At 43.6% G+C, this 23164-nt stretch overlaps 1 protein-coding gene across 1 annotated transcript; it reads left to right on the top strand.

Annotated features, from left to right (window-relative positions):
- Positions 1-11442: 11442 nt before the first annotated feature.
- Positions 11443-11858, top strand: LOC133051143 (large ribosomal subunit protein eL34-like). The gene has a single exon (XM_061135576.1). The coding sequence runs from the start codon at positions 11470-11472 to the stop codon at positions 11824-11826; it is 357 nt and encodes a 118-aa protein (XP_060991559.1). The 5' UTR covers positions 11443-11469; the 3' UTR covers positions 11827-11858.
- Positions 11859-23164: the final 11306 nt, after the last annotated feature.

Genomic DNA, 23164 nt, shown 5'->3' with positions numbered 1-23164 from the left:
TGATTCCTTGTGTCATCTTGGGTAAGATGATAGTCACTTCTCCCGCCTTGAAAAGTCTGCAGTAAATGCTAAAGGTATGACCAGATAGCCAGGAGCTTGGAAAAAGTCAAAGGCTGCAGTGATCATCAAGCAGGTGCTGAGTGCTCCCTATGCATCAAGCACTGTTCAAAGCACTTTTCACTTTTCAGTTGGTTGAATCCTTACAACAGCCCCAAGAGTTAGATGCTATTATTATCCTCATTGTACAGAGGAGGTTAACTAAGGCACAGAGGAATTAAGTAACTCATCCAATGCAGTCTGGTTCTGAGACAGGAGGTAGATGACCCCTACCCCAGGGTAGATACTCCAAGAAGAGAATAGCAGGACCATCGAGGAAAGAGGCTGAGCCCTACCCAGACAGAAGATAAGAGACCACATATTTCTCATTCTTGAAGTCAGGAGACCTCCCTGACTACCCATGTGCAGAAAGACTCCTTGGAGATCAAAACAGGAGTGATGCTAAGTGTTGCTAACTACCCATAGGCCTCTTCAGTGGAATGCATCTTGGCTAAGAGATGCGTGTGTACACATGGAAGGATCCTGAGATAAACCAAATGTGGACTGTGAACCAGGCAAATCAAAATAATTGGTCAAAGGAAAACCAGAAGAAATGCCCCATACATGTAATTCAAACTGCCACAAGGGTGTGCCTCTCTTTCTGCGTCTGCCCATGTGTCTATCCACATATACTGTACTCTTCTTTCCTCCTAATAAAACGCTTTACTTGTTTCACTATTTTACATCTTTATGGGGATTCTGCCTTTCCCTTCTCCAGAGGATCTTCCCAACCCAGGGGTCGAACCAAGGTCTCCCACATTGCAGGCAGATTCTTTATCAGCTGAGCCACAAGGGAAGCCCAAGAATACTGGAGTGGGTAGCCTATACCGTCTCCAGCAGATCTTCCTGACTCAGGAATCAAACTGGGTTCTCCTGCATTGCAGGCAGATTCTTTACAAACTGAGCTATCAGGGAAGTCCCTAAGTCAACTATACTTTGATTAAAAAAAGTTAAATCTAAAAAAATAACAATAATAAGTAAAAACAGACCATACTTGGCAATTAACAAATTCTCCAATGACCCACACTCAGAGATTGAATTTTAAAAAATATCATACAAGACACAGTAAGGATGAAGATAAATGAATAGGAGAAGGTATACTAGCCTAATGTCTCCCGAAAAAAAAGACAATGTGGCTATAGATACTTTATGAAATTAGATTCACACTATGGAGAAAAAAAAATTCTTAAGACTAACAGCAATACGGTGATAAAAGGGCCTATGCACCTGGAAAATAAAACAATCCTGACACATAACAAGATAGCCCTAAGTTACAAGATTTTAACTTAGTTCAGTTCAGTGCAGTTCAGTCGCTCAGTCGTGTCCGACTCTTTGCAACCCCATGAACTGCAGCACTCCAGGCCTCCCTGTCCACCAACTCCCGGAGTCCACCCAAACCCATGTCCATCGAGTCAGTGATGCCATCCAACCATCTCATCCTCTGTCATCCCCTTCTTCTCCTGCCCTCAATCTTTCCCAGCATCAAGATCTTTTCCAATGAGTCAGCTTTTCGCATCAGGTGGCCAAAGTATTGGAATTTCAGTTTCAACATCAGTCCTTATTTTAACTTACCCTTATGAGTAATTGATAAATCAAACAGATTTTTAAAATACTAAGAGTATAGAATATTTGAAAAAGATATTTAATTAGACAGACCCATTTAACAGCTGTAGGAAGGACCCTGGACTCAGAGATCCTCATTATTTTCAAACACCCATGGAAGTTTTACAAATATTAGCCCCATACCAGGCCAAGATACAAACCTTAAAAAATGCTAAAGGAATAATAGTATAGACAATACAATCTGTCCACAATGTTAAAAAAAATAGAATTCAATAACAAAAAGAGAAAAACAGACACCAAAATGCTCAGAAATTTTAAAACATACTTCTATACAATGGACAAACTGGTTCCAAATTGGGAAAACAGTACATCAAGGCTGTATATTGTCACCCTGCTTATTTAACTTATATGCAGAGTACATCATGAGAAATGCTGGACTGGATGAAGCACAAGCTGGAATCAAGATTGCCAAGAGAAATATCAATAACTTCAGATATGCAGATGACCCCACACTTATGGCAGAAAGCAAAGAACTAAAGAGCCTCTTGATGAAAGTGAAAGAGGAAAGTGAAAAAGTTGGCTTAAAACTCAACATTCAGAAAACTAAGATCATGGCATCCAGTCCCATCACTTCATGGCAAATAGATGGGGAAACAATGGAAATAGTGAGAGACTTTATTTTCTTGAGCTCCAAAATCACTGCAGATGGCGACTGCAACCATGAAATTAAAAGACGCTTGCTCCTTGGAAGAAAAGTTATGACCAACCTAGACAGCATATTGAAAAGCAGAGATGTCACTTTGCCAACAAAGTAGTCCAGTAGAACTAGAAAGAAATCTGAGTGCTGAAGAATTGATGCCTTTGAACTGTGGTGTTAGAGAAGACTCTTAAAAGTCCCTTGGACTGCAAAGAGATCCAACCAGTCTATCCTAAAGGAAATCAGTCCTGAATATTCATTGGAAGGACTGATGAAACTGAAATTCCAATACTTTGGCCACCTGATGGGAAGAACTGACTAATTGGAAAAGACCCTGATGCTGGGAAAGATTGAAGGCGGGAGGAGAAGGGGACAACAGAGGATGAGATGGTTGGATGGCATCACCGACTCAATGGACATGAGTTTGAGGAAGCTCCAGGATTTGGTGATGGACAGGGAAGCCTGACGTGCTGTGGTTCGTGGGGTCGCAAAGAGTCGGACACGACTGTGTGACTGAACTGAACTGAACTGATACAATGGATGGACCAAGTAGAAATCATATTTGATATTTAAAATGTTTAGAGTGAATGATGAAATTATTGCATCTCAAATCATTAAAGGATACAGACTTCAGAGAGGAGTGCTTATATGAAAATAAGAAAACTGAAAATTAATGAGTTCAGCATCCAATATAGGAAAAAAACAGTTTAAATAATAACTGAGCAAGACTTTTTAAAAGATCAAAGAAATAATGTAATAGCAGAAATGAATGAAAAACGAACACAAACAACAACAACAAACACATGAACACAAAAACAAAGTAGTAGCAAGCTTCCAAGTTAGGGAACCAGAAGGCTCCAATGTGCCAAGTTCCAAACTCTACGGACAGAGTACCTATGTTCAGGATCTCGCTCAGTAATAAGCTGGTAACCGGTAAACTAGTGTTGGAAAAAAAAAAAGAGATAGAATCAACAAGATCAAAAACCACTCCTTTAAGAAGGAAAAAAAAAAAAAAAAACATGGTTTAACTTCTTACAATACTTGTGATAAGCAGAATTCTTTAATCGATACCCCATGACCCATACTTTCATATAATACCTTCTCATAAGTGTAGGCGGCATGTGTGAATAAGATGGCATGCTCCCATGACTATGTTACCTTCCATGACAAAGGGGATTTTGAAGACTAAATAGAGCCCCAAATCTTTTGATTTTTTTTTTTTGAGTTAATCATAAATGTGATTATCCTGGGAGGGCTTGACCCAGTCAGACAAGCTTTTCAAAAGAATTGGCCCTTCCAACAAAAGATCAGTGGTCAGACTAAACTATAAACCAATAAGAAAAAACTAAAAGGTATTAAAAGGCAGTTCACAAAGGAGAAAATGGAATGACTCATACACACAGGAAATGCTCAACTCTGTGGTCATTTGAGGAAGAGTCAGTTAAAACGAGGTATCATTTCACACCCATCAAATTAGCAAAATTTCATAACTGATATAGAAACAAACATTGAAGGACAACACCAGGAATCTTAATAATGCCATTTTGGGGAGTATATATTAGTTGAACTAACGTTGCAGGAGAATTTGTAAATGGTTGGCCGAGTCCAAGTGGTACATACACTGCGACCCACAGCAATTCCGCTTCTGGCAATGAACCCAGGAGAAATTCTCACAGCTGTATACAAGGACACAGCCTGACAAGAGTGTCAACTTGGTGAGATTGGGGCTTTTTTTTTTTTTTTCTGTTTTATACTTTGCTGTTTCCCCAGTGGCTCAATGGTAAAGAATCCGCCTTCAGTGCAGGAGACACAGGAGACTTGAGTTTGATCCCTGGGTGGGGAAGAGCCCCTGGAGAAGGAATGGCAACCCACTCCAGGATTCTTGCCTGTAGAACCCCATGGACAGAGGAGCCTGGCGGGCTACAGTCCGTGGGGCCGCAGAGAGTCGGGCACGACTGAGCGACTAAGCCCATAATGCCAGGACCTATCCAGCTGACTCTGGAACAATGCAGACTCCGGAGGAGCTGCGTCCTGGCGATGGAAAATCTGCCTATAACTTGGCAGCCAGCCCTTCCTACTCTCGGTTTCACATTTGCAGATTCAACTCGATCATGTCGTGCTGCAGTAGTACATGTTTCCTGAAAAAATATTCCAAGTCAATGGGCCCACAGCACTGTTCAAACCCATGTTGTTCAAGGGTCAGCTGTAGCTAGTTGGTCCTTGATTAATACTTGCTGACTTGATGAATGAATGACATGGTCATATTCAGAAAGATTCCTCTGGTCCCACCTAGGACCCAGTGGTTAAGGCTTCGTCTTCAAAACGCAGGGTGTGTGGGTTTGGTCCCTGGTCAGGGGCCTGGTGGGCTGCCGTCTATGGGGTCGCACAGAGTCGGACACGACTGAAGTGACTTAGCAGCAGCAGCAGGGAGCTAAGATCTCATGTGCCTCAAGGTTAAAAAAAACAAAAACATAAAGCAGATATATGGGGGAGAGAGATTAAGAATTTGAGATTAACATATACACACTACTATGGGGTTTTGGGTTTTTTTTTTTTTAACTGAAGTATAGTTGATTTACAATGCTGCATTAGTTTCAGGTGTACAACAAAGTGATTCAGTTATACATATACACACTTTTTCAGATTCTTTTCCCTTACAGACTACTATAAAATATTGAGTATAGTTCACTATATTTTCACTTTCATATATAAAATAGTAACCAATAAGGGCCTACTATGTAGCACAGGGAATTATGCTCAAAATCTTATAACAATCTATAAGGGAAAAGAATCTGAAAAAGTATATATATGTATAATTGAACCACTTTGTTGTACACCTGAAATCAGTGCAGCATTGTAAATCAGTTGTATTTCAATTAAAAAAAAAAAATAACGGATATGCCAGCCTGGATGGGAGTGGTGTTTGGAGGCAGGATGGATACCTGTATATGTATGGCTGAGTTCCTTCCCTGTTCATTGAAGTGAAGTGAAAGTCGCTCACTCATGTCCAACTCTTTGTGACCCCATGGACTGTACAGTCCAGAGAATTCTACAGGCCAGAATACTGGAGTGGGTAGCCTTTCCCTTCTCCAAGGGACCTTCCCAACCGAGGGATCGAACCCAGGTCTCCCGAATTGCAGGTGGATTCTTTACCAGCTGAGTCCCAAGGGAAGCCCTCCCTTTTCATTGAAACAACCACAGAATTGTTAATCGGCTATACTCCAACACAAAATAAAAAGTTTAAAGTTTGAAAAATTACATAAAACAGAAGCAATATTATAACAAATTCAATAAAGATTTTTTTTTTAATGGTCCACATCAAAAAAAAAAAAAACTTAAAAAAGCGGAGAGAAGGTATGCAGTGATTCAGTGGTCCTTGATGGTGGGAAGTGACAGGGTCCTTGATGGTGAAGACCGGGTCAGAGTGAGTGCTGGTCCCTCCCCTATTCATCCGCCAGTTCCCCAGTAAACATCTCCTTCATCCTCTGAGTATGGACAACATGAAGGTCTCTGATTTCACTCCGGGCCAGGAGATTCCTAAGCTGACCTTTACCAGTCAACCAAGAGTTAAACACTGTGGCCAGTAAGACTTCCTCAGCATCCTTGTACAGGGGCCTAGGAAACAAAGTCTGAGCTCCTCAGCCAGGCATTCAGAGCCCTTGAGTACCCAAAGCCCAACCCGCTCCCTATTTAAATGTCCCCAGGGACCTGAGAAGTAACCAGCAAGTGATTCGGGCCCCTTCTCTGTCTGCGTTTCACTCCCCTCTCTGGGGTCTTCCGCCTCCAGGAGTGTCTGTCTTTGACTGTCCCCATGCGTGATAACTCCCTTCCTGATGCCTTGCTCTGTTTTTCTGATTTTTGGCCCTTCTTCCCCCTTCTTCTCTGAAACGCCTACACTTGTATGTCTCTCAGTTATGTTCTCCTATACAAGCAGTTTTTCCTCACTGTCCTTCAACAATACTCGCCTGGGGTTTGGGATGGACATGTACACACTGCTCTACTTAAAATGGATAACCAATAAAGACCTGATGTAGAGCGCAGGGAACTCTGCTCAATGTTATTCAGCCTGGATGGAAGAGGAGTTGGGGGAAGAATGGATACGTGTATATGTATATGTATGGCTGAGTCCCTTCACTGTTCACCTGAATATCACAACATTGTTAATCGGCTATACCCCAGAACAAAATAAAAAGTTCAGAAGAAAAAAATAATACTCCCCGGACTGTCCTCTGTTCCACTGAAGTGGAGCATCTACCATTACCATTGATCCTGTCTGTAACTTTCTCCCAACCTGTGCTCTTCTCAATTTCTCTTTCATGTTCTCTTGTCCAATCCGGCCGCCATTGCTGTATGGAGTGGAACTGCTAACAGGTGGTTAAGTTGTCCACAGCATGAGCGGGAAGTTCCTCTCCTTCAAGTTAAGTGAAGGTTGCTCAGTTACGTCTGACTCTGTGACCCCATGGACTATACAGTCCATGGAATTCTCCAGGCCAGGATACTGGAGTGGGTAGCTGTTCCCTTCTCCAGGGGATCTTCCCAACCCAGGTATCGAACCCAGGTCTCCTGCATTGGAGGCGGATTCTTTACCAGCTGAGCCACCAGGGAAATCCTCCTCTCCTTTTTCTCCACTCAAATCCCCAGTTCCTTAAGTCTGTCTTCGCTTCATTAACTCCCCCATCTCTCCTTTCAACCCCAGGTCAACGCTCCAAGTCTGTGACTGAATAAGGAAGCCACATCCCCACTACCCTTGACCCTTCAAATGCCAAACGGAGGCTGAGGGACAATGAGGGGGAGTGCCTCTGAGTCCCCAGGATTGTGATGAAGAAGGCTCGAGCTGGGGGTGGGGTGGGGAGTGAGTGCCCTTCTCTGCAGGGAGCTTCCTTATGCCCAGGAATGGAGGGAAAGGAAGATAGTACCACTATGCATTCCAACAGGCAGATGGATCGGAAGTAGATTCAAGAAAGGATTTGCAGGACTCGAGGGCAATTAATTCTCTCACACTTCTATAGGAATCGCGTATTAGTGCTGGTGGGCTGGTGCAATGGTAAAGAGTCTGTCTGCCAAGGCAGGAGACTCAGGAGATACAGGTTCGATCCCTCAGTCAGGCAGATCCCCTGAAGGAGGAAATGGCAACCCACTCCAGGATTCTTGCCTGGAAAACTCCATGGACAGAGGAGTTTGGTGGGCTACTGCCCATGGGGTCACAGAGAATCAGACACGACTCAGCACACACGCATGCATAGGGTGGGTTTGGGATTCTCAAGTTCTAGAATTCAATGATTGAAACCCCGTCTAAAGCTTTCCAGGGATGGCAAGGGGGTCTCAGAGCTGGGCTGGCTGTTGGTACTACTGGAGTTATCATTTCTCTCCACCCTTTGCCCCACCCTCACCTGCCACTGACTTAGAAGAAAGGGTCAGGATTGGGTCACAACTCAAACTCAAGGCTGTAAACTGACACCATGGCAAACCTCCTCAGCCTCTTGTTTGGAATTCTATCTCTCTTTTCAGCCATGCCTCACCCAGAGAGAGGATATCAGAGAACCTTCACCTGGCCTTTGGGAGGCCCCAGGAAGGATTAAGAGCAGTTCTCAGGTGCTAGCTGTTTACACCGTCAGGCGCTCTGCTAAGCCTGTGACAAGCTTGGGTTCACTGAGTTCCCTCAATAACCCTTTGGTGCAAAGACCAACATCCCCATTTATCAGACAGGGTCACTGAGGCTCAGAAAGGAGTGGCCACTTATCCAGGACACCCAGAAAGAATGAAGCAGAGCTGGGATTCATGTCAGGGTCTTCCTGCTTCCAGAGTCCACGCCTCTATAACGTCTACTGAGTCACTGAACATTCCTTCAGGGCCTGAGTCAAGCAATATATGTACATAGTAGCAAACAGACATAACAGGTCCTACTCTCTCCCAGCTGACTTTCTAGGAGGGCAGAGAGACTGTGTGCTCAGTCATGTCTGACTCTTTGACTGACCCTATGGACTGTAGCCCACCAGGCTCCTCTGTCCATGGGATTTCTCAGGCAAGAATACTGGCGTGGGTTGCCATTTCCTTCTCCAGGGGATCTTCCCTACCCAGGGATCGAACCTGTGTCTCCTGCATTGGCAGGCAGACTCTACCACTGAGCTGCCTGGGAAGCCCATAAGTAAACATGTCTATTCTAATGTTGGGGAGTAGTGAGTGCCTCAGTCACTAGCCTCCTAAGTCAGGGATTGTGGGTTCATGTCCCATCTGGGGGTGATTAGACTTTGGGCTTCCCAGGTGACGCTAGTGGTAAAGAATCTGCCTGCCAATGCAGGAGACGCGAGAGATGTGGGTTCAGTCTGGCAACCCACTCCAGTATTCTTGCCTGTAAAATTTCATGGACAGAGGAATCTGTTGGGCTACCATCCATGGGGTTGCAAAGAGTCGGACACTACTGAGCCCTACAGATACACACATTCTCATGTCAGGGAGTGGTGAGTGCCTCACAAGAATAACTGCATGTAAAAAAAAAAAAGAAAGAAAAAAAAAGAATAACTGCATGTAACAGCCACAGAGAAATGTCGGTGGCCATTTCTGATAGAAGGATCAGAGAAGGTGTCTGTGCAGAGTAGACTTTGAGTATAGATCTGAAGTGAGGCAGAGAGCCACTTCAGAGCTAGGCACATGAGTTGGGAGAACAGAGAAGATATTCTGTGGAGCTAAAACCCAGCAGGCAGATTTTTTTTCTAGAACACAGATTTAATTTTATAATTTCTCTGCATTTATTTAATATATCCTATTAATACTTTTGTACAAACTTTCAATATATAATTAATCTGTTTACATAAAATCATGCTCAGCTCCAATAAAACTGTAAAAAGATTACTTTTTAAATGCAATAAATATTTAAAACATTTTGAAATGATAGATAATAAAAATCAACATGAATCTGGTGACATTTAAAATTATCATGGGGGCTTCCCTGGTGGTCCAGTGGTTAAGAATCCACCTGCCAATTCAGGGGACACAGGTTCGATCCCTGGTCCAGGAAGATTCCCCACGCCATGCAAAAACTGAGTCCATATACCATAAATAGTGAGCCCAGACTCTAGAGCCCATGCCCCTCAACAAGAGAAGCCACTGCAATGAGAAGCCCGAGCACTGAAACTAGAGAAAGCCTTCAAGGAGCAATGAAGGTCCAGCACAGTCAAAAATAAATAAAAAATAAAATTATCATTCTATTCTCACAAAAAAGATCAATACAAAATGGCTGATGTTTTCACTCACAGTTTGGGTCTTCATCTCTAATCTCAGGCAAATATTTTCTTTTAAGACTAATGCTTTACCTGTTCCTTGTAAAAACATCCTTGCTTTTGCATACTTAGTTATTTATGATTGTTCATAATTATTATTTTTCTAAAATTTCAAGTAAGAATCATTATACTCATTAATGTAAAATACTCTTAATTTTTCAAATCTCATTCTTTCTTTCACTGTTTTTAAGTAGCCAGCCAAAGTGAATGCTTTGTGGATTAAAAAACAAACAAACAAATAACACTTCCGCTTCCTTAGTTGAGGAGATCTATGCAGCTCACAATTGTACCAGGTATTAAAAGAGTAAAGGTTAAGCCTCACCATCTTTGAGAATTTCCACAAGTTGGGTCAATTGTCCACATCTGTAGTTTATTGTGCCCAGTTGCTCAAAGAAGAGCAATGCCACTCAAAGAAACCAGACTCCACATTTATGTCTGTGTCTGTTTTTTTCAACATGTATGCTAACTGATCGTCCAAGGCACAGGCAAAAGGAAAAAAATTAACCCTAGTTAATAAGGTAATGACACCTATCCAATGCCCTGTAAATACTCTTACTTTGGCAGTGGGCCACAAAGTTAACTTCCAGAGAATTCAGCCTGATACAACAAAACAACTAATGACAATCAGACCATATAACTTGTTCCTACTTTTGCAATCAAATGTATAAATTAAGACGACATCTGTTTATATCACTTGCAAAATGTCTGTACAGTCGGCCCTTCACATTCACGGCTTCTACAGCGATGGATTCAGTCAACCAGGGACAGAAAATATCACCCCCCCCAAATTCCAGAAAATTCCAAAAAGCAACCATTCACAAAGCACCTACACTGTATTTCAATTATTTCCACAGCATTTACACTCTATTAGGTAATAGATGTAATCTAAAGATGATTTAAAGTAGAGGTAGGTTATATGCAAATACTATGGATGATATTTTGTATTAGAGACTGGACTATCTGACTGGCTCTTGGGGCTCTTGGAGCCAATGCTTGCGGCTGTATACCAACATTGTGACAGCCTATAATATGCAAGTCATTTAGAAAACACAGCTGATCACCCCTTGTTCTTTACAGACTGTTCATACAAAGATGGAAATCAACACCTGTAGCGTCAATAGGTTTGGTTAGCAAACCACAGGTATAACAGAGTGTGCCCTTGACTCTAATAATAGATATGAGTAGGCTGCATGGTGAACTGCAAGCCCCCATTCACCACCAGGACATGCCCTGTAACGTCTGGAGACTCTGAAAAAAAAACACAATTGAAGTCTCACCCACGGAGCGGACTCACTCCCTGGGACCCTTTTCCCAATTGAGGCTTCAGTTCATTTCAGACCCATTTGCTGCATTCTCAAAGAAGCAAATTTAGCAAGAGCAGTTCAGTTCAGTCACTCAGTCATGTCCTACTCTTTGCGACCCCATGAAGTGCAGCACACCAGGCCTCCCTGTCCATCACCAACTCCCAGAGTTTACTCAAACTCACGTCCATTGAGTCAGTGATGCCATCCAACCATCTCATCCTCTGTCGTCCCCTTCTCCTCCTGCCTTCAATCTTTCCCAGCATCAAGGTCTTTTCAAATGAGTCAGCTCTTCGCATCAGGTGGCCAAAGTATTACAGAATGCTAATAAAAAGTACAGTTCATAGTTGCTTAAGGAAAATAAGATGTGTTTTAAGTAAAAAAAAAAAAAAAAAGCTATGAGAAATGAAATTGCATCTTATTAAGAAAAAAGAAAGTAGATCTGACTTACAGGTGGCTGTTTCTAAATAAACAAAGTGATTTTTTTTAAAAGAGAAAGAGGCTCTTCCAGGGACGGCATCTAGAGGCATTCAGGATGGTGCAGCGTCTGACGTACCGCCGCCGTAGGCTGTCCTACAATACAGCCTCTAACAAAACCAGGCTGTCCCGAACCCCTGGTAATAGAATTGTTTCCCTTTACACCAAGAAGGTTGGGAAAGCACCAAAATCCGCATGTGGTGTGTGCCCAGGCCGACTTAGAGGCGTTCGTGCTGTGAGACCTAAAGTTCTCATGAGGTTGTCTAAAACAAAGAAACACGTCAGCCGAGCCTATGGTGGTTCCATGTGTGCTAAATGTGTCCGCGACAGAATCAAGCGTGCTTTCCTTATTGAAGAGCAGAAGATCGTTGTGAAAGTATTGAAAGCACAAGCACAGAGTCAGAAAGCTAAATAAAAAATGAACCATTTTTGGGTAATAAATCAAAACACCTCAAAAAAAAAAAAAATGAAAAGAGAAAGAGGTTTTATGGAAAGTGGACCTCAAGAAAAATTTTGTACATAATACAAGTTTTCTTGAGTTGTTGAACTGCCTTCAATAATGGATTTTAAGTTTCTTTACCTCTGAAGTGATCTGTTCTGTTTACCTTTGAAATCTTTTGTTAACTATGGCTAAGCAAACGACTATTGTTTCACAATGATTGATATAATCCTCTTGGACTGAGTGTTATAAACCCTGCTGATATTTTTGGCAAAACTTCCTAAATTAAAATCTAATGAAGTTCTTTTGACCTCTAGCTGACTTTGGGATGCTTCAGAGGGCCCCTGAGACATCCCAAAGAGAGATATTAAACTACATGGGTTCATTTGATATGTTAAATTACTTGGGAACTATTGTTGGAGGAGTGATAAATCTCAGGTTATATGTATGGTTAATGTTACTAATATAGACATCCTAAAAATTATGTGGAATTCATAAAGATCAGATATGTCCTTATAAAGTGTTGTCAATTATAATTCTATTTATCATATTAAAGTGTTACATGTCACAACAATGACCAGGTTGCTTTGTCAATTGCAACATAGTTACATTTTAAACATGCCATCTGTGGTTTCACTCTCATGCTGTTAGAAGAATATTGCTACTTCTTCAAGATTTATGGAAAAGACTTTCTAAGATTAACTAAACAAACAAATTTTGTTTTTAACAGTTAACTAGTACCAGACCGGAATTTGGTTTTCTTTCTCTGTTAAAAGAACAAAGTTTTCTTAGAATGCAGCTTTTGATAACAGATTGTGAATTTCTTTGCCTTTAAGTGATTTATATTTGCTTGTAAAATCTTTTGTTACTTTGATAAAGTTTTGCAACCCCATGGACTGTAGTTCACCAGGCTCTTCTGTCCATGAGATTCTCCAGGCAAGAACACTGGAGTGTGCTGCCATTTCATTCTCCAGGAAAGTAAATAAGTATTATTTCACAATGATCTATGGTACATGTAGATAATTCTTCTGCTTCTACAAATTAACCCCTCACTTGACCTCCTGGTGGCTCAGACAGTAAAGCGTCTGCCTGCAATGCAGAAGACCCAGGTTCGATCCCTGGGTTGGTAAGATCCCCTGGAGAAGGAAATGGCAACCCACTCCAGTACTCTTGCCTGGAAAACTCCATGGATGGAGGACTGCTAGGCTACAGTCCATGGGGTCACAGAGAGTCGGACATGACTGAGCAACTTCACTTTCATTAAACTATTGTTGTAGCCATGCGTTCCGGGAAACAAACTCACTCAGAAGGACAATGCAGATAGTGGAGTGCAGTTTATTACACCGGCGGGCCCAAGGCAGAGTCTCCTCTTAGCCAAGGACCCCAACCAGTTTTTGTGAAAACCTTATATACCCTGAGTGTACTTGCTCAAACCCACTTCCCCAAATTCCTTGAAACTAGTCTGGACAAGGTAAAAGAGAGATACAATCAAAGTTAACCCATGATTCATGTGTCACAAGATTAGATAAACAGTGGACATGTATCAATAGGACTGTGGTCATATCCCAATAAACATAATGGAATTTATGACTTTATTCTGTTACAGAGATAATTAGCATATTCTTTTAGGCAATGGAGAATCCAAGTACAAGTCCTGAGGCTCTTTTATCTGAGGGGTCTGGTTTCCCATTGATATGCCATTTCTGTAGACACCAGGCACAAAGTTCAGAGTCTATTGGGAGGGTGACCATGCGTGTAGCCTAATGTTCACAGCCTGGCCTAAGATGGAGTCCAGCTCCGTCTGTTTCCTCCTTCATTCCCCCCTCTTGATGCTCTTAACTCATATTATGAGCATCATTCATAGGGATATATTGCACCCTGGCTCTCCGACGGCCAATTTGGGAGAATGACATCAACCTTCGGGTTGCAAAGTTCATAATACATTGTAAAATTCAGGGTCCATAAAGCAGAACTATCAAGGCAACTATGACAGTGGTAAATATAGTTTTCCGCCAACTGCCCTTCACCCAAGATAGGCCAGAAGTCTAGAAAGGAGTGTTTTCATTTGACATTGCTTTCACCTGGTTTTTCATGTCATCTAAAGCAGTCGATACATTGCCAGATAAGTCAGGAATGTATACACAACATTCAACCTTAATTATAGCACAGGTTCCTCCTTGAGCAGCTGTAAGTATGTCCAAAGCCATTCTATTATGAATTACCGCTTTTCTCATTTGGATTTGCCCTTCATTTAAGCCTTGGATGGCTTTTGTTCTATCTAGGAGGGGCTGTTTTATGAAATTAGTCAAGACCTCTACTTTAATCATAATATCTGTTGTCCCTATAGAGGGTACGAATAAGGCAGCAATATACTCATACCATTGAAACACAGATCTTGTCCACCTAGCATGTAAATAAGGTAGATTTACCTGGGCTTGTTATAGGTTAGGCTTTTGTTACACTGGCATTTATATCAAATGTAACCCTATGACCCGAGTCTACTGACTGTAGGTCTTACACCAAGAGAGCAAGGAGAGTTTATGATTGACAAGAGAGGGGAAAGTCTCTTTGTGTCATCCCAGAAAAGAGCAGAGTGGTTTAAAATCTCCTTGGCGGAGTGGTGACACCCACCAACAAAGTCCATCCATCACAGACAGAGGCATAGCCCCACATATCCAGCAGCTGGGGGTGTTGTGGAAGTCCACGTAGGAATGTGCCCATGAGATGAAAACATTGTCCTGAGTTGAAACGTAAGTTAAATTCAAAATCACGTTGATGAGGCCAAGCAGCAAGAGTTGATTGTCCGGCTTCATCCTGAAGGGGCTCGTCCGGGATCTTCTTTTCCTTCTTCTTAAGGACGGTTTTAGTCTCTCGAGGGTCAGCAGGGTCCCTCTGTGCAGTTCACTCAGCGTTTTCTGGGTCTGAGTGGTATGTTCTCTTCACCCTCATATGAGGGATCCAAGGGACAATACCTGCAACTTTAACTGCAGTAGGGGTAGTTAGAATAACATAAGGGCCCTTTCACCAAGGGGCTAGCAAATCATGTTTCCAATCTTTGACCCATACTTGGTCACCAAGCGTGAACTCATGAATCTGTTCCCCAAGGGGGAATGGCACCCTTTTTTGTACAAACTTAGTTACCCGATTTATTACCTTACCCAGTTCCATCTGCTGTGAAATCCTATCCCCCCTTACCTGAGGCAAATTTGTTGACACCTGTTTTATTCTGGGAGGGGGCCTCCCATACACAATTTCTAATGGAGAATAGCCTTGGGACTGTGGGGTCATCCTGAGTCTGAGCGGAGCCGTCGGAAGCAAGTCCACCCAGGAGCAGTCAGTCTCTATGATCCACTTGGAGAGTCTCTTTAAGTGTCCGGTTGGCTCATTCCACCATCTCAGAACTCTGGGTCTATATGCAGTGTGCAGTTTCCATTTGATGTTTAAAGTTTTGCTTACTTGTACTAAATCAGCTACAAAAGTCAGGCCATTGTCTGAACCAATGCTGGTAGGAAGTCCAAATCTGGGAACTATTTCCCTAAGCAGGCACTGGGCTTCTGATGCTCTTTCAGTCCAGGTAGGAAAAGCTTCTACCCATCCCAAGAACGTACATACCATGACCAGCAGGTAACGGTAGTATTGGTGAGGTTTCATTTCAGTGAAGTCCACTCCCAGGTGTTCAAAGGGCAGCGAGCCTTTCAGCTGAATACCCGGAGGTTTTTGTCTGAATACCCGAGAGGCAGCATTAACCTGTGAGCAGGCAGCACGGCCTAGGTGGGTCGCTTGGTGTGTTTGGCTTACCAGAGTGTGTGCCAGCTCCTCCGGTACCAATAATTTGCCACTTGGCAATTCCTACCATCACTTTTCAGTCTTGATGGCCCCTTCCACTTTGGCTAACCTGACAGCCATTGTCCTTATTTTATCAGGCTAGTGCCATCAGTATATGGGACCCAATTAGGGTCTGGAACCTTGAGCCCTTCTTTAAAAAAAACCCCAGATACCTTACCTCCTCCTTGCAGATCTGTGCCTTCCTCTTCGACACACGGTAACCTGCTTCCATCAACAGCTGGAGCAGTGCATTTGTCCCTTTCCAGCATTTTCCTTTGGTCTCAGGCAGCCAGCAGCAGGTCATCCCCATATTGTAGGAGCCGACATCCATACTCTTCCGGATGGAATGAGTTCAGGTCAGAAGCCAAGGCTTCCCCAAAGATGGCTGGGGAGTTCTTAAACCCTCATGGGGGAGTCCAGATAAGCTGTTGTTCAGTGCCCCCGATTGGATCTTCCCATTCAAAGGCAAAGATGGGCTGTGACGCTGGGGCGAGGCATTCGCAGAAGAAGGCATCCTTGAGATCTAGGTGAGTATAAACTTTAGTCCTCGGTGGGAGGAGGCTAAGTAAGGTATAGGGGTTCGGAACAGTGGGGTATAAAGTCACAGTAGGCTGGTTGACTAGCCTGAGATCTTGTACAGGCCTATAGTCCTGTCCTCCTTCCTTTTTGACTGGCAGGATTGGCGTATTCCAAGCCGACTGGCACTCTACTAGAATGCCCGCTTGTTTCTATCTATTGATGTGGGGCGGTATGCCAGCCCAGGCCTCTATCGGTAGCGGGTACTGGCGCTTTCTAACCGAGACGGTGCCTGCTTTGAATTCTATTATCACTGGGGCTTCATGTTTAGCCAGCCTGGGGGGAGGGGGGTTGTCTTCCGCCCAGACCTCAGGGAATAATTGAGTTAGCTCTCTCTCATGCTCTTCCGGCCCACCCGGATCTTCCTTCAGAGGCTCATGCAACCTCCACTCATCTTGGGGTGGTATTGAGAGAGAGGGCAAATAAGTCATAGAGTCCATCCGGAAGGTGGGCCTCTCCTCAGGGGAGAAAGTCACTTGTGCTCCTAGTTTGGAGAGCAAGTGTCGTCCCAACAGGGGTACTGGGCACTCAGGAATGCAGAGGAGTTCATGAATCACTTGGTGCCCCCCCCCACCCCCCAATCTGACATTTTCTGGGCTGGCAAAATGATTTAATCATCTCTTCTCCCGATACCCCAGTTACATCGGTAGTCTTTTTGGACAGAGGTGCCACAGGTTTTGTTACTACCGACAGTTCTCCTGTATCCACCACGAAGTCAGTGTTTTGGTCCCCCACTTTTAAGGTCACCATGGGCTCTCAGGGACCTGATATCTCTGAGCCCTGGCAGGCCTAGTTAATTTCCAGGTCAGCAAGCCCCACAACTGCGGGAGCTTCCTCTTCCTTCCTTGCCTTAGGGCATTCATTCTTCCAGTGGCCAAAAGCTCGGCACCGGGCACACTGGTTTGGCTGTAAGGCCCAGGGCCTCCCTTGGGACCGGCTGAAGGACTGTCCTGTCCCTGGGGCAGATGAGGTTTTTCTGGAGGGCCCGAGATAGACTTTCCCAGAGCAGCAGCTTGCACTGTAAGTCTCTTGTCTGTTCTCTTTCGTTCCCTCCGGCTCTCTGGCAGAGCGCAGTCTCTGTTTAATTCCAACGTCTCCCTCCCCTTCTTGTCAGTACTCACCGGGGAGAGGCGGGTATAGCTTGGGCGGTTCGGCTGGAGCTGGTCCTGGAAGTGTTGGCCAGAGGCTTCTGTCACTGGGATTGGAGCCTGCCAAAACGGCGGCTCTACGAACTCTGAGAGACCTGGCGGAAGAGCAGCGGCTATTGCAGAAACTTCACCTGGCCCTGGATTGGGCATTAAGGCGGCCTCCGGTCCGGGTGGAGCACTGGGAGGCAGGCGCGTCATTATCCAGTATGGGGGAGGGGGTCAGGTCATCCCTGTCCAAATCCTGTAGAATTTCCTTTATTAATCATCAGTCAATTTTTGTGCCATTAATATTTTTCCCTTTACCTTCTGGATACAGAACCTTGTCCAAGTAGGAGGGTCTTGAGATAACCCTAGCCATGAGTCAATAGATGGATATTGATCTAGGTGTCCTGGCTCTCCTGTGAATACTGTATAGACTGCTTCCACTATTTTTAAGTTCATGGTGTTCTCTGGTGGCCATTCAACCTCACAGAGTATGTGAAGGCGGTTAGGCTTCATCTTCACCCCATAGTCTCCTCCTAACTCCTTCTCTAAATTTTTAATCATGCACTCCAATACAGTTGCCTTAGATTCACTTCCCCCCATCTTGCTTACCTTCTCGGACCTTCTTCTACTTTTCCTTTTCTTTCTGTCTACAAAGTTCTCAGTACCCTATGTACTTCTGATATTTCCACTCAGTGACACTTAAATTGCCATTCTGCCTCCTTCCTAATTGGGGTGAGAAGAGCCTTACCTGCCAGATCCCAGAGGGAGAAGTGGGATTGGCCTGTCTTCACCTGCCAGTCAGCACAGCCAAACCAGACCACCACGTGGTCCAAGACTGTTTCTCCCTTAAAGTCCATTCTGCCTTGGTGGGCTTGATCAGGTGCAGATGAAAACACAGATGGGCTAAATATCCCATGTCCCAGGCCATCTCCGGCAAAGCCAATTCATACTAACTTATGTATCCTCCTCCTTCTAGCCTAACAATTCCGAGGGGGTCAAGAATTTCACAGCAGACAGGACACCTCCTGGGGGAGGGCAGAATACGAGCATACAAGGACCAGTTTCCTATCCTAAAAATCCCCTGGTGATCACTGGCAATAATCTTCCCTGAGACGGTGTGGACACACCTCCTAAATGACCTTCACAAATCCCCTTCCTAAGCCCTAGCATGCTCGTCGACCTGTGTACCAAGCAATCGCTGCCACCTGCAGATTCCAGGCTCCTGTGGGTCCTTCTAGTCCCTCCTGGGGGGGGTTATCAGGTCCCCTCTTCCACCCTGCTGGGTGGGTTCCTCCTCACCTGCGTGCTCAGTTACCCTGCTGTTGTCCACTACCTGCTAACATGAAAGGTCAGGGCGTTGAGAAGCAGAATCCTTCCAGAAGGGCGAGGTGCCTTCCCCCCTCTAGAAGATTCAAGCCGCAAGGCCTTGGAGTAGTCCCAAATGGGACTTGTCTCCTCAAAGTGAGGAGTTTCCCAGCCCATGCACCAAATGTTGTAGTCACGCATTCCAGGAAACAAACTCACTCAGAAGGACACTGCAGATAGTGGAGCGCAGTTTATTACACCGGCGGGCCCAAGGCAGAGTCTCCACTTAGCCAAGGACCCCGACCAGTTTTTGTGAAAACCTTATATACCCTGAGTGTACTTGCTCAAACCCACCTCCCCAGATTCCTTGAAACTAGTCTGGACAAGGTAAAAGAGAGATACGATCAAAGTTAACCCATGATTCATGTGTCACAAGATTAGATAAACAGTGGACATGTATCAATAGGACTGTGGTCATATCCCGATAAACATAATGGAATTTATGATTTTGTTCTGTTACAGAGATAATTAGCATATTCTTTTAGGCAACGGAGAGTCCAAGTACCAGTCCTGAGGCTCTTTTACCCAGGGGTCTGTTTTCCCATTGGTATGCCACTTCTATAGACACCGGGCACAAAGTTCAGAGTCCATTGGGAGGGTGACCAGGCGTGTAGACTAGTGTTCGCAGCCTGGCCCGAGACGGAGCCCAGCTCTGTCTGCTTCGTCCTTCACTATTACTATCTGATGTCCTTAAAACATGGCAATAGTCTACTCCTAAATTGGGAAATTTAAAATGGGTGAGCCATAGCTGTAAATCTGTCTGGGTTATGGGAAATCCAAGATAGCCCCTTGACTTTTTCCTGGCTCCCTGACAAACCTCATTTTTATTTGATGGGATAAAGCCTTCCCTGGCTGCAGGGTTACTGCCCTCATAATGAAAATTATTTGTGTTTCACTGAACACTAAATTCTAGTTTTATTACTCACTTCTGAGATAGTTCCTTGTTGTTATATTATTAAAATTTTAATCAAGTTTTTAAAAGGACACTCTAATTTTGTTTCTAAAGCTTATATTTGGACTGGAATGCAAAAGTAGTAAGTCAAGAGATACCTGGAGTAAAAGGCAAATTTGACCTTGGAGTACAAAACGAAGCAGGTCAAAGGCTAACAGAGTTTTGCCAAGAAATGCACTGGTCATAGCAAACACCCTCTTCCAACAACACAAGAGAAGACTCTACACATGGACATCACCAGATGGTCAACACTGAAATCAGATTGATTATATTCTTTGCAGTCAAAGATGGAGAAGCTCCATACAGTCAGCAAAAAGAAGACCAGGAGCTGACTGTGGCTCAGACCATGAACTCCTTATTGCCAAATTCAGAATTAAGTTGAAGAAAGTAGGGAAAACCACTAGACCATTCAGGTATGAGCTAAATCAAATCCCTTATGATTATACAGTGGAAGTCACAAATATATTCAAGAGATTAGATCAAATAGACAGAGAGCCTGAAGAACTATGGACGGAAGCTCGTGACATTGTACAGCAGGCAGTGATTAAGACCATCCCCAAGAAAAAGAAATGCAAAAAGGCAAAATGGTTGTCTGATGAGGCTTTACAAATAGCTGAGAAAAGGAGAAGCTAAAGGCAAAGGAGAAAAGGAAAGATATACCCATCCTTGGAATTCCATCTTTGGAATGCAGAGTTCCAAAGAATAGCAAGGAGAGATAAGAAAGCATTCCTCAGTGATCAATGCAAAGAAATAGAGGAAAACAATAGAATGGGAAAGACTAGAGATCTCTTCAAGAAAATTGGAGATATCAATTAGAGATACCAAGGGAACATTTCATGCAAAGATGGGCACAATAAAGGACAGAAACATATGGACCTAACAGAAGCAGAAGATATTTAGAAGAGGTGGCAAGAATACACAGAAGAACTATACAAAAAAGATCTTCATGGCCCAGATAACCATGATGGTGTGATCACTCACCTAGAGCCAGACATCCTGGAATGTGAAGTCAAGTGGGCCTTAGGAAGAATCACTATGAACAAAGCTAGTGGAGGTGATGGAATTCCAGTTGAGCTCTTTAAAATCCTAAAAGAGGATGCTGTGAGAGTGCTGCACTCAATATGCCAGCAAATTTGGAAAATTCAGCAGTGGCCTCAGGACTGGAAAAGGTCAGTTTTCAACCCAATCCTAAAGAAAGGCAATGCCAAAGAATGCTCAAACTACCGAACAATTGCACTCATCTCACAGGCTAGTAAAGTAATGCTCAAAATTCTCCAAGCCAGGCTTCAACAGTACATGAACTATGAACTTCCAGATGCTCAAGCTGGGTTTAGAAAAGGCAGAGGAACCAGAGATCAAATTGCCAACATCCACTGGGTCATCGAAAAAGCAAGAGAGTTCCAGAAAAACATCTATTTCCGCTTTATTGACTATGCCAAAGCCTTTGACTGTATGGACCACAACAAACTGTGGAAAACTCTTAAAGAGATGAGAATACCAGACCACCTTACTCGCCTCCTGAGAGATTTGTATGCAGGTCAGGAAGCAACAGTTAGAACTGGACATGGAACAACAGACTGGTTCCAAATTGGGAAAGGAGTATGTCGAGGCTGTATATTGTCACCCTGCTTATTTAACTTATATGCAGAGTACATCATGAGAAACGCTGGGCTGGAAGAAGCACACGCTGGAATCAAGATTGCCAGGAGAAATATCAATAACCTCAGATATGCAGATGACACCAACCTTATGGCAGAAAGCGAAGAAAAACTAAAGAGCCTCTTGATGAAAGTGAAAGAGAGTGAAAAAGATGGCTTAAAACTCAACATTCAGAAAACTAAGATCATGGCATCTGGTCCCGTCACTTCATGGCAAATAGACGGGGAAACCGTGGAAACAGTGACAGACTTTATTTTTGGTGGCTGCAAAATCACTGCAGATGGTGACTGCAGCCATGAAATTAAAAGACGCTTGCTCCTTGGAAGAAAAGTTATGACCAACCTAGACAGCATATTAAAAAGCAGAGACAGTACTTTGTCAACAAAGTTCCATCTATTCAAAGCTATGGTTTTTCCAGTAGTCATGTATGAATGGATGTGGGTGTTGGACTATAAAGAAAGCTGAGGGCCAAAGAATTGATTCTGTTGAACTATGGTGTTGGAGAAGACTCTTGAGAGTCCCTTGGATTGCAAGGAGATCCAACCAGTCCACCCTAAAGGAAATCAGTCCTGAGTATTCATTGGAAGGACTGATGCTGCAGCTGAAGCTCTAATACTTTGGCCACCTGATAGGAAGAACTGACTCATTGGAAAAGACCCTGATGCTGAGAAAGATTGAAGGCAGGAGGAGAAGGGTGCAACAGAGGATGAGATGGTTGGATGGCATCACGGACTCAATGGACGTGAGTTTGAGTAAACTCTGGGAGTTGGTGATGGACAGGCCGGCCTGGCGTGCTGCAGTCCATGAGGTCGCAAGGAGTAGGACACAACTGAGTGACTGAACTGAATTGCTCTTGTTAAAAGTTTGCTTCTTTGAGAATGCAGCAAGTGGATCTCCAAATGGTAATACAAAAATATCACCTGGCCAACACCCAAGTGTTCACCTGCCCTGCTGTTGACCAATAGAAGCATAAAATCATAGACTCTTGCAAAGGTGGTTAAATTATCTGGACTTTGATAACTGTACCCATTTACTGACAGAGGCAATGGAAGGACTGCTATATGAACCAACTTCTCAAGTTTGAGAACTCTGCTTATTGCAACACTCCATCAGTAACTGTGAATGGACTGTTTTCACTAAAACCTACATTGTTACTTATAGAATTAGTAAGACTGCTTGTGTTATTTTGCCTTGTTCCTATGTTCTTCAGCCTAAGCAATCCTGGGGCTGACTGTTAGGGAAATTACATGAATAATCTTGTTTAGGCCTCAAGGACAAAGCAGGGCAGACCTCTGACCTTGCTTCTAATCTGCCTGGACACTGCCCTAACTGGGAGTGACTGTGAGTGACTGCCTGCTATGAGTGCAAGACTTGCAGCACCATAGGTAAAATGGGGGAGACATCTTGAGATGGTTGAGCCCCTGGAGGGGGCCTGGCCTACCGAGCCCTAGGCTTAACTACATTCCAAGTTTTACACAACAAAACAAACAGCATTAATATGAAACCAGAGCTGCAGTTGGTTACAGATTGATGGTGATAATGATTTGCATCTGTCCTGGGATTATAAATGGAACCCAGGACTGCCATCTTTGAATTCTCACCCATGTGCTGCCTGGGACACTTCACTTTCCCAATTGGGACTCCACATATGTTGTGATACTGTTTAAGTTTAATTGCTCAAAATCCAGTTTGGTGATATACTCTCTGCTCTATTTCTCTTTTCTTTTAATGTTAGTATGTTGAAAGTAAGCTAGATAATTCTCTAATAAATATCCAGATTATTTTAAAAATAAGTAAATAAAAG

The sequence above is a fragment of the Dama dama genome, chromosome 4 (genome assembly GCF_033118175.1).
Source record: "Dama dama isolate Ldn47 chromosome 4, ASM3311817v1, whole genome shotgun sequence".
Taxonomy (NCBI): Eukaryota; Metazoa; Chordata; class Mammalia; order Artiodactyla; family Cervidae; genus Dama; species Dama dama.
The sequence above is the reverse complement of the archived record's forward strand: the minus strand, read 5'-3'. Positions and strand labels throughout refer to the sequence as shown.

Excerpts from the sequence above, each read along its gene's own strand:
- LOC133051143 (XM_061135576.1), top strand. The coding sequence starts at position 11,470 with ATGGTGCAGCGTCTGACGTACCGCCGCCGTAGGCTGTCCTACAATACA.